We start from the raw sequence: 14,124 nt of genomic DNA, 5'->3' as shown, positions 1-14,124 counted from the left end.
CTGGCTTTAACCTAATTTCTCTAGATTACAAACTGTTCCCAGCATTCAACCTGACAAGATTTGCACATACACACCCTGGGGTCCTATCAGCCCAAACAGGAAATAGTCTCAGAGTACTGCTACACACTGCAGCCCAGGCTGCGGAAGGTTCCCTCCAGCGGGGCGGGGCGGGGCGGGGGCCAGGGAAAGAGGCTGAGGAGAGACCGTCCACCTAATCTGCTCAAACCAACCTGCACTGGCTGGTTTTGTGTCTCAATTCCTCTCATCAGAGAGGAAGGAGCCTCAGTTAGGGAAATGCCTCCATGAGCTCCAGCTGAAAGGCATTTTCTCAATTAGTGATTGATGGGGGAGGGCTCAGCCCATTGTGGGCGGGGCCATCCCTGGGCTGGTGGCCCTGGGTTCTATAAGCAGGCTGAGCAAGCTGTAGACTTTCTCCAATGATGAACTGAGATATGGAAGTATGAGCCAAATAAATGCTTCCCGCCCCCCCCCCAAACTTGCTTTTTGGTCATGGTGGGTTTTTTGTTGTTGTTTGTTTGTTTGTTTTGGTTTTTCAAGACAGGGTTTCTCTGTATAGCCCTGGCTGTCCTGGAACTCATGCTGTAGACCAGGCTGGCCTCGAACTCAGAAATCCGCCTGCCTCTGCCTCCTGAGTGCTGGGATTAAAGGCATGCACCACCCCGCCAGGCTGGTCATGGTATTTTATTGTAGCAGTAGAAACCCTGACTAAGACACAACCCTAAGAATTGCCAGCTGGGGCAAACATGGGAAATAAAGTCCTTGGGAGCCAGTGCCAGGGACGGGATGAACCAAACATAAATGACAGGGGTTGTCTTGTAAGAAAGCAAACAGATTCAACCCAAGAGAACTTCCCTGAAAGACATTTTCAAATGCCATATATATGGGTTAAAGCTAGTAAAAACGGCTCAATCTAATGCACACATTGTAAATAAATATATGTACACGTATACGTATGCCTTTTGTTTTTAATTTCTTTCAAAAATATTTGTTTTTATTATTTTTAAATTATATCCGGGGGGGGGTAGGAGGTGCCACATCTTTAATCCCAGCACTTGGGAGGCAGAGGCAGGTGGATCTCTGAGATCCAGGCCAGCCTGGGCTACAGAGTGAGTTCCAGGACAGCTGGGGCTACACAGAGAAACCCTGTCCTGACCCTCCCCTCTACACACACACAAAAAAATCTATGTGTCTGTCTGTGTGTGCAGTGCCTGCAGAGTCCAGAAGGAGGCATCAGACCACTTAGAGCTGCAGTTACAGGTGGTTATGAGCCGTTCAACATGGTTCTGGGAACAGAACTCTGGTCTTGTGCAAGAGTGGCAGGTGCTCTTAACCACTGAGTGGACTCTCTGGGCATTTCTTTCTCTCCCTTCCCTTCCCCTCTCCCTCCCCCTCTCCTCCCCTCTCTCTCCCATGGAGTTGCTATGACAAAGGCTATTTATTAGTGTTGAGTTCACTACATGCCGTCTAGCCAACCAGGTTTCTTCTGTGGCTCATGGCCAACGAGGAGAAAAACAAGTCAGGAAAGCTCCCACTTTTGTCTATGTAACCCAGGTTAGCCCCAAACCCAAACTCCTCCTGCCTCTGCCTCCTGAGTACTGTGACCGCCATGGTGTACCTCCATATCCAACTAAGAAAACGGATTTCTCAACTTATCCGAATGAGGGTATCGTAAGGGGGTAAAAATCAAGGTTTATAGGGACGGTTTCCCCTCTTTAGCAGATAGGGGAACTGAGGCCCTGCCTAAGCCTGTCAGCGAGTCAGCTGTGTCTTGTGCCCTCCAGTGCACACACTGGCAGGTAAGCTGTCCTCGGGCATGGCCTTTACCTCAATCCTGTGCCCCAGAGCCAATGCACTTCAGCAACTAAGGACCCTTGACCTTTGACCTGCCACCTGTGTCTCCCAGCATCTGCTGTCCTGGCCCAGCTACGACCTCTCTCCCTTGGAGGGTGACCCCGCTCACAGCTCCCCACTGCCACTCTGCATCCATGTGTATGGGTGTGTGCACACACGTGTGCACGAGAAGGCCAGAGTGCCATCCCTCAGGCGGTGTCCACCCCCTCCCCCACGTGGCTTTCTCACTGAACTAGGGAGTAAGCAGGCTAGGCTGCCTGGACGTGGACCTGCTGTCTCCTGCTTCCTCCGGGCCCTGAGATTACAGCATGCAGGAACGTGCCTACCTTTCTGTGAGGGTTCTGGGATGGACCTCAGGTCCTCACGCATGCACTTTACCAACAGAGCCATCCCCCGGACCCATACCTATCATGCATTCATTCTTGCATTGACATGACGTCATAGGATATGGAGGTTCCCATGACATCAGGACCATCCTTGATAGCTTGTCCACCTTACTCACTGAGGCAGGCTCTCTCAATCGATCCTCGAGCTCCCAACTGACTAGTCCCACTCATGAGCCAGCTTACTCTGGGGAATCCCTGGCTCTGCCTTCTGAGATTGGGATTCCACCCGAAACGCCCATCTCTGGGCTGGTAGCCTTGGGTTCTATAAGAGAGCAGGCTGAGCAAGCCAGGGGAAGCAAGCCAGTAAGTAACATCCCTCCATGGCTTCTGCATCAGCTCCTGCTTTCTGACCTGCTTGAGTTCCAGTCCTGCATCCTTTGGTGATCAAAAGCAGTATGGAAATGTAAGCCGAATAAACCCTTTCCTTCCCCCCCCCCCAAAAAAAAACCCACCCCTGAACTTGTATTACTTTCTGGGGATTCAAATTCAGGTCTTCTCACTTAAAGGCGCTTCACTGATAAGCCATGTCCTCAGTCCCGGCCCCAGCCCCACCTGCAGCCAGAGGGCTCTACCAGAAACAGAGCCTGTCCCAACCTGTCCAGAATAGAAAGAGATAGAGGGCTGGTGGTGGCTGCTCTCCTCGGCCTGCCTGGCCTCCGTTTCTCAGCATCTCAGAACTTGGGGTCCCTAAGAGATGTAGCGTGCGGCCCCCGCCCTCCTGCTATCCCTTATGCCGGTGGGGGTGAGGAGGTTGGGTTGTAAGTGCCCCAGGGAGGGGTCCCCAAGGGACCACCCTCCTCTGGGTAGACCCCTGCTGCTGGTGCAGAGCTGGAATTACAGCACTCGGGAGGCTGAGGCAGGGGGATTGAAAAAGACAAGAGCCAGTCTCATAACAGTAAAAACCCCTCTGGGTGTGGTCTGGTGTCTAACTGGCTTCTCTGGTCCTGAACACCTCGTGTCCTGTCACGGATCACTGCTGGAGGAAACAATGTGTCCCGTGTGACCCCTGGGAGGAGAGTCTTGCGTGCGGGGCGACTTCCTGTGGTCTCAGTCCAATGCCTCCCCCCTTGGCTGGCTTAACCTGGGCTACAAGTCTCCTTGTTTGCAGCTTTGCCAACAAGGTGCTGAACATGGGATGGTGTGAGGGGGCCCTTGCTTAAAGTCTTTGGTTTCCCACTACTCTAAGTGGTAAAGAACTAGCCCCACCCCCTACCCCCACAAGGTTCACCCCTCTTCTTCCTGCTGCAACTGTGACCACATGTCTGGTCTCCTCTGCCTCTCCCTGCGTGGCCATTCTGTCTCCATTCAGCCTGTGTCGCAGACCTCAAGGCCTTTGCCCAGGTGGCTTGCTCTGGCCTGGAATATGTAAGCCCCTCTCTCATGTTGTCATATACCTTTTTCTGTCCTCTTTTAGGTTCCCCCTAAATGTCTCAGATCAGGGGTGCTGGACACCCTGATCCCACTATACACTCATACAGCTCTCCAGTTGCCCGCACCCCTGACTGAACACCCCAGGGCGCAGGCTCCACAGGCTCCCTGCCCACACTGTAATTTCCACACCTGGCCAGGACCTTGGGCTCCACACTCAGAGACAGTGCCATGAGACACACGGACACCATCGCCTGCCCAGTTGCCCAGTGAGAGGCAGGGCTCAGAGAGCCCACCGCCCCCGCCCCAGCACTGGCTTGGGGTTCTGAGGAACGGAACACCTATTTATAAAATCAGGGAAGTCTGTAAATAGGCGTTGAAGTCTTTCCTTCACTAGGGTGGGGAGGAAGTTTGAGGTTTGCAAAAACAACCTCTGTGCCAGCTGACTGGCTCAGGTGTGTGTGTGGGGGGGGGGGATGGGTGACCAGGTCTACCCAGAGCAATGCTCCCCAGTGCTCCCCAGTGCACCTCAGTCACCTCCCCTGGAGGGTCAGGAGTCCGATGCTCAGAGGCTGTGTGGGTAATGGCTTTCACAGGAATGGGATGGTGGCGTATCCTCCGCAATCCTAGACTGTCCACTCCCACGGGAGCTTTCCCAGAACCACACCAACATCCCTGCTACCGGGGTCCAAATTGGCCTCACTGGTGATCAAAAGCCAGGACCAGAGAGGTCAAAAGGCTTGCCATAAAGCCTCTTTATTGCTATCATTAAGCTATGGAGAAACAGAGCCCTTTGGCAATCCAGGCAACCCAGTGGCAGTGTCCCTTGCTTCCTGCATGACCCGCTGAGAATGTGGCCCAGGGCTCCTGAAGCCCATGCTGGTGCAGGCCTGTGGCAGAGCTTCTCCAGACAGAGGAATTGTCGTGCCTCACCCCTGGAACACTCTGACACATTAACCCAGACAGGGTCCTTCCCCCTGCTTACTTCTCTGTTCCGTTTCTAAAAGACCAATGGCGGCCTTGTCTAAACAGGCCTGGGGAAGCACCCTGCCCCTTTCCCGACAGGACAGAGCTGCTGACGTTCAGGGACAGGGAGTTGGATGCAAAGCCTGCGACACCAGCCACACCGCCCTGGTACCACAAACTGGACGGCTTCACAAAAACCAGAGAAATAGTGAGCTACCCCTCCAGGAAGCTGTCACCCAGAGACCAACGTGGGGGTGACGCTTCAGCCACAGAGTCCCCTGAGGGAAGACTTCGGGCCCCTCTGTTCCCTTCTGGAAAGCACCAAGGAACATTAATGGGATATGTGAAGAAGCCACTCTCTCTGGCATCTAGTCTGCCTCCAACTACCTGAGAGAAACACACCGGACATGGCACACCTGACACAGCAAAGGTGACCCACAGCAACAATGTATGTTGCCACAGCAACAATGTACGGTGCCCTGAAGACACCCTTGACCACGAATGTCAAGGACAAGGGAGCTGCTCGCTGAGGGCGGCTGACATATTCATGACCTTGAGTCTCCCCGTATTAGCATCTGCTCACATCCCTCAGCCTGAAGAGAGCACTTCCGTTTTTTTTCAATAGGCAAGGCATCCTATGCAGCCGTGGTAGATAGCTAAGTGCATCTCCCTCAAGAAGCTGAAACCTATGCCTTGGGGCTGTATCTGTCCTCCCCTCCATCTGTCTGTCTAAATAATTAACTATTTTTGTTTCAGTCTGGCTCATCCTGAAACTCTTCTCTACGGAACAGTCAAGGCTCTGGCTTGCCCTGAGTGGAGCATCCCAAGAGGGAAAAGGAAGGAACTCTCAGGCTGTGTCCCCCCCCTCCACTACCCCACCCCCAACAGCACTGACAGTTTCACAGAGAGGCCAGCTGTATGTTGGAATGGCTGAACCCAGGGCCTGATGCACACCAGACAAAACTCCACAACTGAGCCACACCCCATTATCACCTGGCACACCACAGTCCCAAACACAAGAGCCCCGGAGTTCACCAGAAGTGTGTCGAGCCCGCGAACCTCCACCAAGTTCAAGGCCTCCAAAGGAAGTGAGCCAATGGGGTGCCCCACGCCCCTCCTCTACACACCTGGCTTCCAAGCCCCACAGATGGACCAGGAGTGTGCGTCTATCTGTGGAATCAGGCTAGCAGGTCGGCCACACCCCTTGCTTGTCCTATCATGGTGTTACCAGCCTTTGACAAGTGGCAGCTATCCCCAGGTGCCTGGCTAATGCCACTACTAGACATAATCCTCACCGCACCTCTGTAGGCTAGTGTTATTGCTGCCATTTCGCAGAATGGGAAACTGAGGGACAGGGAAAGGAAGAAGGAGAAAGGGACTCTAAGAAAGTCAGTGTCTAGACAGGTGGCCAAGCCCGTCTCCGCAGAATTAGTAACTGCCAATCAGTTCTGTGCAGAGATGCGCACTCACCCCCTCCCTGAATATGCTTGTGCTTTTAAAACCTAGGAGGGCCAAGGGCCAGCAACATGGCTCAGCAGGGAAAGGTGATTGCCACCAAGGCCAATGACCTGAGTTCAATTCCTGGTACCTGCCTGGTGGAAGGAGAAAAAGGATTCCCACAAGTTGTCCTCTGACCTCCAGAAATGCACCATGGTACAATATACATGAGCGTGTGCATGCACACACATACACACACATATGTATGTATAATTACAGAAAAATCTACAAGTGCTGGACAAGTTCAAAGCCATGAAAGCAAACTATTTAAGCAAGCATTTCAAAGCATGGTGCACCAGGCTAGGCTCAGCCATTATAGGCACATGCTGTCTCTGACCAAAACAGGGCCAGTCTGCCACAAGGGGTCCGGTCAACCGTGGAGACAGCTCCTGGTGGTGGCTTCATACCCGAGTTGGCTCCAGTTCCCCAAGGGGTTTATCCTCCCTGGGTTCTTCATTTCAACGTCTACTTCTCCTGCTGGCCCCACACCCTAATACAGGCTGGTGAGAATCCTTCAGCACCTTATAACGTATCCCTGCAACCATCTGGGTTCATCCCAATCCCCAGAGCCACCTGGACTCTACTTCAGCTGTGACTGCCTCCTCTTGGGATACACTGCTGCCTACCTTGGCATTCATGGTCACTTAGTACAAAAAACCGGGAGCCAACCAAAATACCACAGTGGGCCAGAGTTCCCAGCACCCCACCATGTCACTGGCCTCTCACCTCATGTCCCCCATCTCCCTGTAACCAAAGGCTGCAGACAATTCCATGTCTGACTTCATCCCACTCATTGTGGGTAGCAGACTCCTGCCTTGCTGGGGGCCGAGAACCTTCCTGGAGAGCCCAGCCATCTTCCCTCTTGCACCCGCGCTCCTATCTGTAAGTACCCATAGGATCAAGTCTGAGACCATGCCTTTGCACAGCTGGTTATCCAGAAATCTTGGTTTGGCTTTGCTTCACTGAGCCAGAACTCAATGGGTAGCCAAGGACGATCTTGAATCTCTTCATCCTGATTCCCCCCTGCTTTACCTCCCAAGGGTTTGGGATTACAGATGACCCCTACCATACCCAGGTAGGCTCTGACCACGTGTGTGGTTCTTAAACTAGAAGTGTGAAAGTTTGCCTAGCAAACGCTGACTCCCTTGCAAGAAACACCCACAAGATTCTCCTCTCTCAGTGGGAACCCCCAGTCACTATATACCTTTGGGTCATGGGAAGTCATTTTCCTGTTTCTCAAGATCCAACAGTGAGAGAACTGGAGGCAGACTTGTCACCCTGCTGTCTCGAGTAGACGCTCTGCAATCTGTCCTCACAGGTCTGTTTGAGCAGCGCCTGAAAATAAGGCCATAGAATGAGTTAGAAGGGATGATCTGGGAAGAGAGCTGAGTGATTGGCACTACTCATGAACACCTGCTGGAGTGCTGGACCCGCTTGCGAGCATTTGTGAAAAGCATACAGTAGTCACCGTGGCCAGTGAGTGGAACCAAACAACGTCCATCCACAGAGAAACGGATAAAGAGTCACACAGTGGAATACCATGCAGCCTTTAAACTCTAGCAGCTGCTACAGGGTGCAGAAGCCCTGAGAATGCTCTACAACTGGGAGACAGCTAGACTCAGCACCTTGTATGCTGATGCCCCTGTAACCCGGCACTCAGGAGGCTGAGGCAGGAGGCTGATGAGTTCAAAGCTAGCCTAGGCTGCACAGTGAGGCCTAGCCTAGGCTGCATAGTGAGACCCTGTCTCGAAATTAAACATGAAATTTGAAGACGGCAAGATGGCTTAGCAGGTAAAAGGGCTGACTGAGTTCAATTCCTGGGACCTGCATGGTAGAAGGAGAGAGCTGACTTCTACAGATTGTCCTCTGGTCTCCACACATGTGCCACGGTTCACAGACAGACGGACACACAAATAAAAATCTTGAAAATAAATTCTAAGACAAGCTTTAACATGTAGCTCTCAAGACCAGGCTGGTCTTGAACTCACAAAGATCTACCTACCTCTGCCTCGCTAGTATAGAATTAAAGATGTGCACAACCCCGTCCCCAAATTTTTAAAGTGTATGTGTGTGTATACATGTGTAATATATATACATGATTATATATTTATGATTCATATATATGATTATATACGAGTATATACATATATGTGTGTGTGAAAGATTTTTTATTTTTAGAATGTGTGTGTAGGATTGTGCAAGTGCTCTCACAAGCCTGACAGAGGATCCCTACACTGGAGTCTCTGTGGTTGGGAACTGCTCAGTGTGGGTGTTAAGAATCATACTCAGGTCTTCTGTAACCGTACTATGCAGCCTTTACCACTAAGCCATCTTCTCAGGCCCCTGGCCCCCTTTTAAAGAAAACCTTTGGACAGTGGCAGGTCTCTTCTTTCCCTTTGGTTCTGGAATGACTATGTGTGATTTTTCAAAATTATTTTTAACATAGCTGTCAGAGGCTTAGAATTAAACTTTAAACTAAGCAGAAAGACGTCTGCTGGGAAGTCTCCATCTTCCCTGCTCTCCCTTCCCAGAAGTGTCAACTCCACATAGCCCTCTGTGGTTTTCCTTCTTCACAGGACAGGCCTGTGCATGCACAAGGGCCTGTGCGCGCACACACACACACCAAAGGCCTGTGCACACACGGAAGGTCTACGCCTACATAGGGCCTGTGCATTCACAGAAGGCCTGTGCGCACACACACACACACACACACACACCAAAGGCCTGTACACAAACGGAAGGTCTATGCCTACACAAGGGCCTGTGCACACACACACACACACACACACACACACACACCAAAGGCCTGTGCACACACGGAAGGTCTACGCCTACACAAGGGTCTGTGCATTCACAGAAGGCCTGTGTTCTCTCTCTCTCTCACACACACACACACAGCCTGTTGTGCCTTCTGTACACACAGAAGCCCTCCATGCGCATGGAAGGCCTGCACAAATGGGAGTGACACGCCGTCTCTCAGAACCACCCCAATTTCCTCTTCGGGAGCCGTAGGTAGACTAACAGTCACCTAGACCACCCAGGCCCTTTCCCCTTGAGCCCAGGGGTTTGTCACGTTATGTGTGCACAATGACTAAATTCAAGATTGTGTGACAGGAGGCGGCCCAGGTGGACACACTGGAACCCGGAGGGTCTATCTGAGGAGCGGAGGGGCAATCGTGAAGGGGCCGCAGCAGGGAGAGGCAAGCATGAAGATGCTGGGAGGCTAGCTCATGCCATGTGCACCCCTAAGAACTGGTAAGGGTCCCCAGACCCCACCGGGAGCCTCTGGAAGAAAGGCAGCCTTGAGCGCCTCTCCATCTGCATCATTGGAAGACGCTTTTAGGCGTGAGATCACATTTGGGACTTTTTTAAAACCACCAAATGTCCCTGCTACAAACCGGGGACACTCGCCATCCCCGAGGGACCACACTGTGGCAGTGAGCTCTAGGGAGAGTTGCTGTGATGCCCAGTACTCTCCCTGTGGGGATGTAGTGAGGCTCCTGGTGGGCACAATGGGGTTCCCCACCCCTTCCAACCCCAAACCCCACTGCGCATGCACCTTGCAACCGGTGCATTTGTACCTATTCCCTTATGCAAGCCAGACCAACATCAGACATCTTTCTCTCTCTCCGGGTGATTTGGGGGGCAGGGGTGGGGCACACACTCTCTGAACCTGGACCCCAGCAATTCTGTGAGACTGGCTGTCAGAAGCCTCAAGGTCCTCTTGTCTCTGCCTCACAGAACTGGGATGCTAGCCGTGGGGTAGCACTAACAGCTTTTTGTGTGTACCCTCTAGCACAGATGACTGTCAAGAGTGTCAGCCGCTTTGGTGACAGCTTCTATACAGACAGGAGATGGGCTCAGATGCAACCCTTCACGACAACAGGTGAAGGGCCGGCAAGATGGCTTAGCAGGTAAGGGGGCTTGCTGCCAAGCCTGACATCCTGAGTCTGACCCCAGGACCCACATTGTGGAAGGAAAAAAAAAAAAATCAACCCTGGCAAGTTGTCCTCTGACCTCCACAAGCCAAGCACACTGTGGCACGTACACACACACACAAACACACACAATGCAGTTAAATAAACAATTACCAACATACATACAGGTAAAAGGAGGTGTCAAAGAGCCTTGTGTCATTAAAGCAGAAACTAACTCCTGCACAGAAAAACACTGGCGCCGGGCAGTAGTGGTGCAAGCTTTTAATCCCAGCACTTGGGAGGCAGAGGCAGGACATTTTGTTTTTCCTTTTTTTTTTTTTTTTTTTTTCCAAGACAGGGTTTCTCTGTGTAGTCCTGGTTGTCCTGGAACTCACTCTGCAGACCAGGCTGGCCTCGAACTCAGAAATCTGGAGGCAGGACATTTCTGAGTTCGAGGACAGCCTGGTCTATAGAGTGAGTTCCAAGACAGCCTGGACAATACAGAGAAACCCTGTCTCAGAAAAAGAAAAACAAAATAAAAAACAAACCAAACAACAACAACAACAAGAGAACCCATTGGCTTCACCAACTGAAGACAGAGGGTTTCAACTCTCATGTCTTCCCTAATAAACTAGCCCAAACATATAAAAATGGTGAAGCTCACTGCCTGGGTGGCTATGGAGAAACCTCACATTGGCTAAAGAGACGCGACCTAGTGGGACATCTATCTAGTGATAGGGGCTGCCAAATGACTACATCCTAGACCTGAGCACTTCATTCCAGAAACTTTCCTAAAGCTCCCTAGCAAAATGCGTGGGCAGCAGTGTATGTAGCACAGTGGGTGCTGTTGCCAACCCCCAATACCTGAACTGGAGAAGCTGAAGGCCACGCAAGCAGGGAGGAAGGACACGCTAGGGTCTGCGCAGTGGTGGAGAAAGCAGACTGTTGAGCAAGCAGAACTGATAAGTGTGACCCAAGCCTGCGCTCATTTGCAAGCAGCAGAGCCAGAGCCGCCTGTGCCTTTCCTCCGTGCCGGACACTGAGCTGGGTTTAGGGGAGAGCAAAAGGGAAGGGGCCTGGAGATGACAAACACCACAAAGGACAACACATAGCCAGGGCTGAGGCCACATTCTGCCACCTGCCTGGTGGGGGAAACGCAGAACAGAGCAAGATGGGAAGCCAGCCTCTTGCAGCTCGAGTGGCCAGGCTCTTGTGGGGACAAGTGGTGTCCCAGGAGGAGGAAGATCCTTTGACAATCAAGAACTTAGGAGGACAGAGTGGGGAGTGGGCAGAGCGAGAGGAGCATGGCAGGAGATCTGAGTTAAGAATAATTCTCAGGCTGGGCGTGGTGGTGCAGTACTCGGGAGGCACAGGGAGGCAATCTCTGTGAGTTCGAGGCCAGCCTGGTTTACAGAGTGAGTTCCAGGACAGCCAAGACTACACAGAGATAAAACCTATCTCCAAAAACAGGAAGAGAAGGAGGAGGAAAAGGAGGAGGAAGGGAAGAAGGAGAAGGAGGAGAAGAAGGAGGAGAAGGAGAAGAAGGAAGAGGAGAATAAAAGAAGAAATAATAATTATCAATTATCAGGATAGGAGAAGGAGTTTGGGGAGGTCTAGCAAGGCTCTCAGTTTATATGAAATGCTGCAGAGTTCAGGGTCAAGAGTCATAGCAGGGACTGGTGAGATGGCTCAGTGGGTAAGAGCACCCGACTGTTCTTCCGAAGGTCCGGAGTTCAAATCCCAGCAACCACATGGTGGCTCACAACCATCCGTAACAAGATCTGACGCCCTCTTCTGGAGTGTCTGAAGACAGCTACAGTGTACTTACATATAATAAATAAATAAATCTTTAAAAAAAAAAGAGAGAGTCATAGCAGGAGGCCTGGAGAGATGGCTCAGTGGTTAAGAGCACTGACTGCTCTTCCAGAGGTCCTGAGTTCAATTCCCAGCAATCACACGGTGGCTCACAACCATCTGGGATCTGACGCCATCTTCTGTCATGCAGGTATACATTGAGCACTCATATACATAAAATAAATCAATCTTAAAAAAAAAAAAAAAGTCACATCAGGAACATGATGGGGAGGGCCAAAGAGGATGGAGGTCTGAACTTTGGTGTAGTCATAGTGACACAGCATCCAGACTGGAGATCTGTGTAGGCCAGAACTTATGATTCCTCCTAGATGGAGTGGGAGTTGAGAAAGAAGGATGGAGACACGAGCTACAGGCGGGAGAGCCTGGGCAAGAAGTCAGGCTTCTTCCTTCTTGCAAAACATGGCCACAGAAAGGCTGTGGGCTGCCCAGCAGCTCTGGAATTGGGTAAGACCTAGCCTAGAGATTTTCAAAATCCTGCCTTGACCAGCCTTGCTGCCAGGGGAGAGTCTTGGAGGCAGAAGTTGCCGTCCTCAACCACGGCCTTACTTAAGAAACCTCAAGTTGCTGGTGGGCAGTCAGGAAATACTGCAAAGCTCAGAGCGTCCCCGCCAACCTGAGATGGAATGACCAGTAGGCAGAGATGCCTTCAGAGGGGCAAGGTTGAGCAGAGAGGGACCCCGTGCTAGGTTTGGGGGTAGGAGTGGGGATTGCTCAGCTTCTCCCCATCACCTCAGCATTCCTGGGAGGTAGGTGCCATTCAGAATGCGGTAGGGCAGAGAAGGATGGGAGATACAGAGGCAGAATCCCACCGCTAAGGCATGTAGAGCCGGGAACGTGCAGGCAGTAGGTGTTGGGTAAGGGGTGGGGGCTTCAGAAGAGCAGAAATGCACGCAGTTGCTTCTCGGTCTTACAGTATAACCGGGGCCCCAACCCACCCACCCACCACTCTTGTTCCTTGGCACCCCCGAACCCAACAGATAGGAGTTCCAATCACTTCGAGAAGACTCCACTAAATTGGGTTTCTTTTTGCTAGGGTGTACCGGTGTGCTGGCTCCTTGGGGGCCTGCTCTTGGGGTGCTAGCGCTACCTGTACCCCCTTCCCTCCTGCTGTCTCCCTGGGATGGCTGTAGGGCTCTGGGATGGGGAACAGGGCTTAGGGCTTCGCACCCACCTGCTGGTAGTTTGCAGCGCTCCTTTGCAGCTGGCTGGCTCTCTCCACCTGTAGGAGGGGGACAGGGTGTGGCAGAGCCCTGGCTGTGGATCTAGGTAACACCCACCAGGAGAGGCTGTGCCTGTCAATGCTCAATTCCCCGGGGAGGAGATCGGGGTGGGCAGTCACAGTTCAAGAAGCAGCCAGGGCCTTGGCCACCCCACAGTGCCCCCTGACCTGGTCCTCCCCTCCCCGCCAGCCAGAATGGACAAAAGAGCAGCGGGGAATCACGAGGACGGAGGGTGGCCAGGGCTTCCTTCCTCCCTCCCGGGCTCCGCAGCTGGCGAGTGTGCAGAGCAAGGAGCAGATGGTGGCTGCCCTCCGCTCGAGATACAACTGAGGTTGGAGGGAAGAGGGGCGCCCTGGCCTCCCCACCCCGAGCCCCATCCTCGTTACCTGGCGGCAGTCTGCTCAACTCTGTTCTCATCCCAGGGCAGAGACTCAGGCACACCCCTGCACTGAAGAGCCCAAGGGGCGGGCCCTTGCCTTTGGGGGTGTGGTGTGGTGGGAGTTTCCAGAGCGGCTCTAACTTACCGCTGCCGCAAACTCAGAGGCCGACGGAGGCACTAGTGTGCTGACCTAACCTGAAAAGGCTCTCCAATGACAAAGACCCCCGGAGTGTGCACAGGGCTGGAACTCTCTTTCGCCCCACCCCACCCCCAACCCTGCCGCCTCGTCCAAGGACCTCCTCCTCCCTCCCTCTTCCAAAGCTCCTGTGTTTACTGGAGGAGATGCACTCCCCAGCTGGATTCAGGGGTCCAGCTGATGCAAGAACAGGCTAAAGAGAAACTTTTTACCGTGCCCATGGAGACGGTCCCAAGAAAGTAGGGGCAGAAGAAATGTATCATAAGCTGGTGAGGGCATGAATGGACCCACGCTCTCTGGACTGGGGAGAGAAACTCAGGGGGAGGGGGGAAGGAGTGGGCTTCCTAGCAGGCCTATTCAGACCCACTGCAGCCCAGAAGCCCCGGGTCCCTGTAAAGGAACTCATACTTTAGCTTCTTCAGAACTCCAGCCCCTCATGGCTGCTGTG

General features: G+C 52.6%; 1 protein-coding gene across 2 annotated transcripts in view; it reads right to left on the bottom strand.

The window, feature by feature from the left end:
* The window catches only part of Hvcn1 (hydrogen voltage gated channel 1), a 32,551-nt gene extending 18,881 nt beyond the window's left edge, over window positions 1–13,670 (bottom strand). The window contains exons 1-3 of one of the 2 annotated variants that reach the window (XM_021186704.2): window positions 13,488–13,571; window positions 13,053–13,100; window positions 7,294–7,424 (exon numbers count right to left, since the gene is read on the bottom strand). In XM_021186704.2, the coding sequence (XP_021042363.1) occupies window positions 7,294–7,314 (21 nt within the window). In that variant the 5' untranslated portion in view covers window positions 7,315–7,424; window positions 13,053–13,100; window positions 13,488–13,571. Of the gene's footprint in view, window positions 1–7,293; window positions 7,425–13,052; window positions 13,101–13,487; window positions 13,572–13,625 lie in introns of those variants that run through there. The other variant, XM_029533861.1, reaches the window with a different exon arrangement.
* Between the last annotated feature and the right edge of the window lie 454 nt (window positions 13,671–14,124).

The sequence above is a fragment of the Mus pahari genome, chromosome 23 (assembly GCF_900095145.1).
Source record: "Mus pahari chromosome 23, PAHARI_EIJ_v1.1, whole genome shotgun sequence".
NCBI lineage: Eukaryota > Metazoa > Chordata > Mammalia > Rodentia > Muridae > Mus > Mus pahari.
The sequence above is the reverse complement of the archived record's forward strand: the minus strand, read 5'-3'. Positions and strand labels throughout refer to the sequence as shown.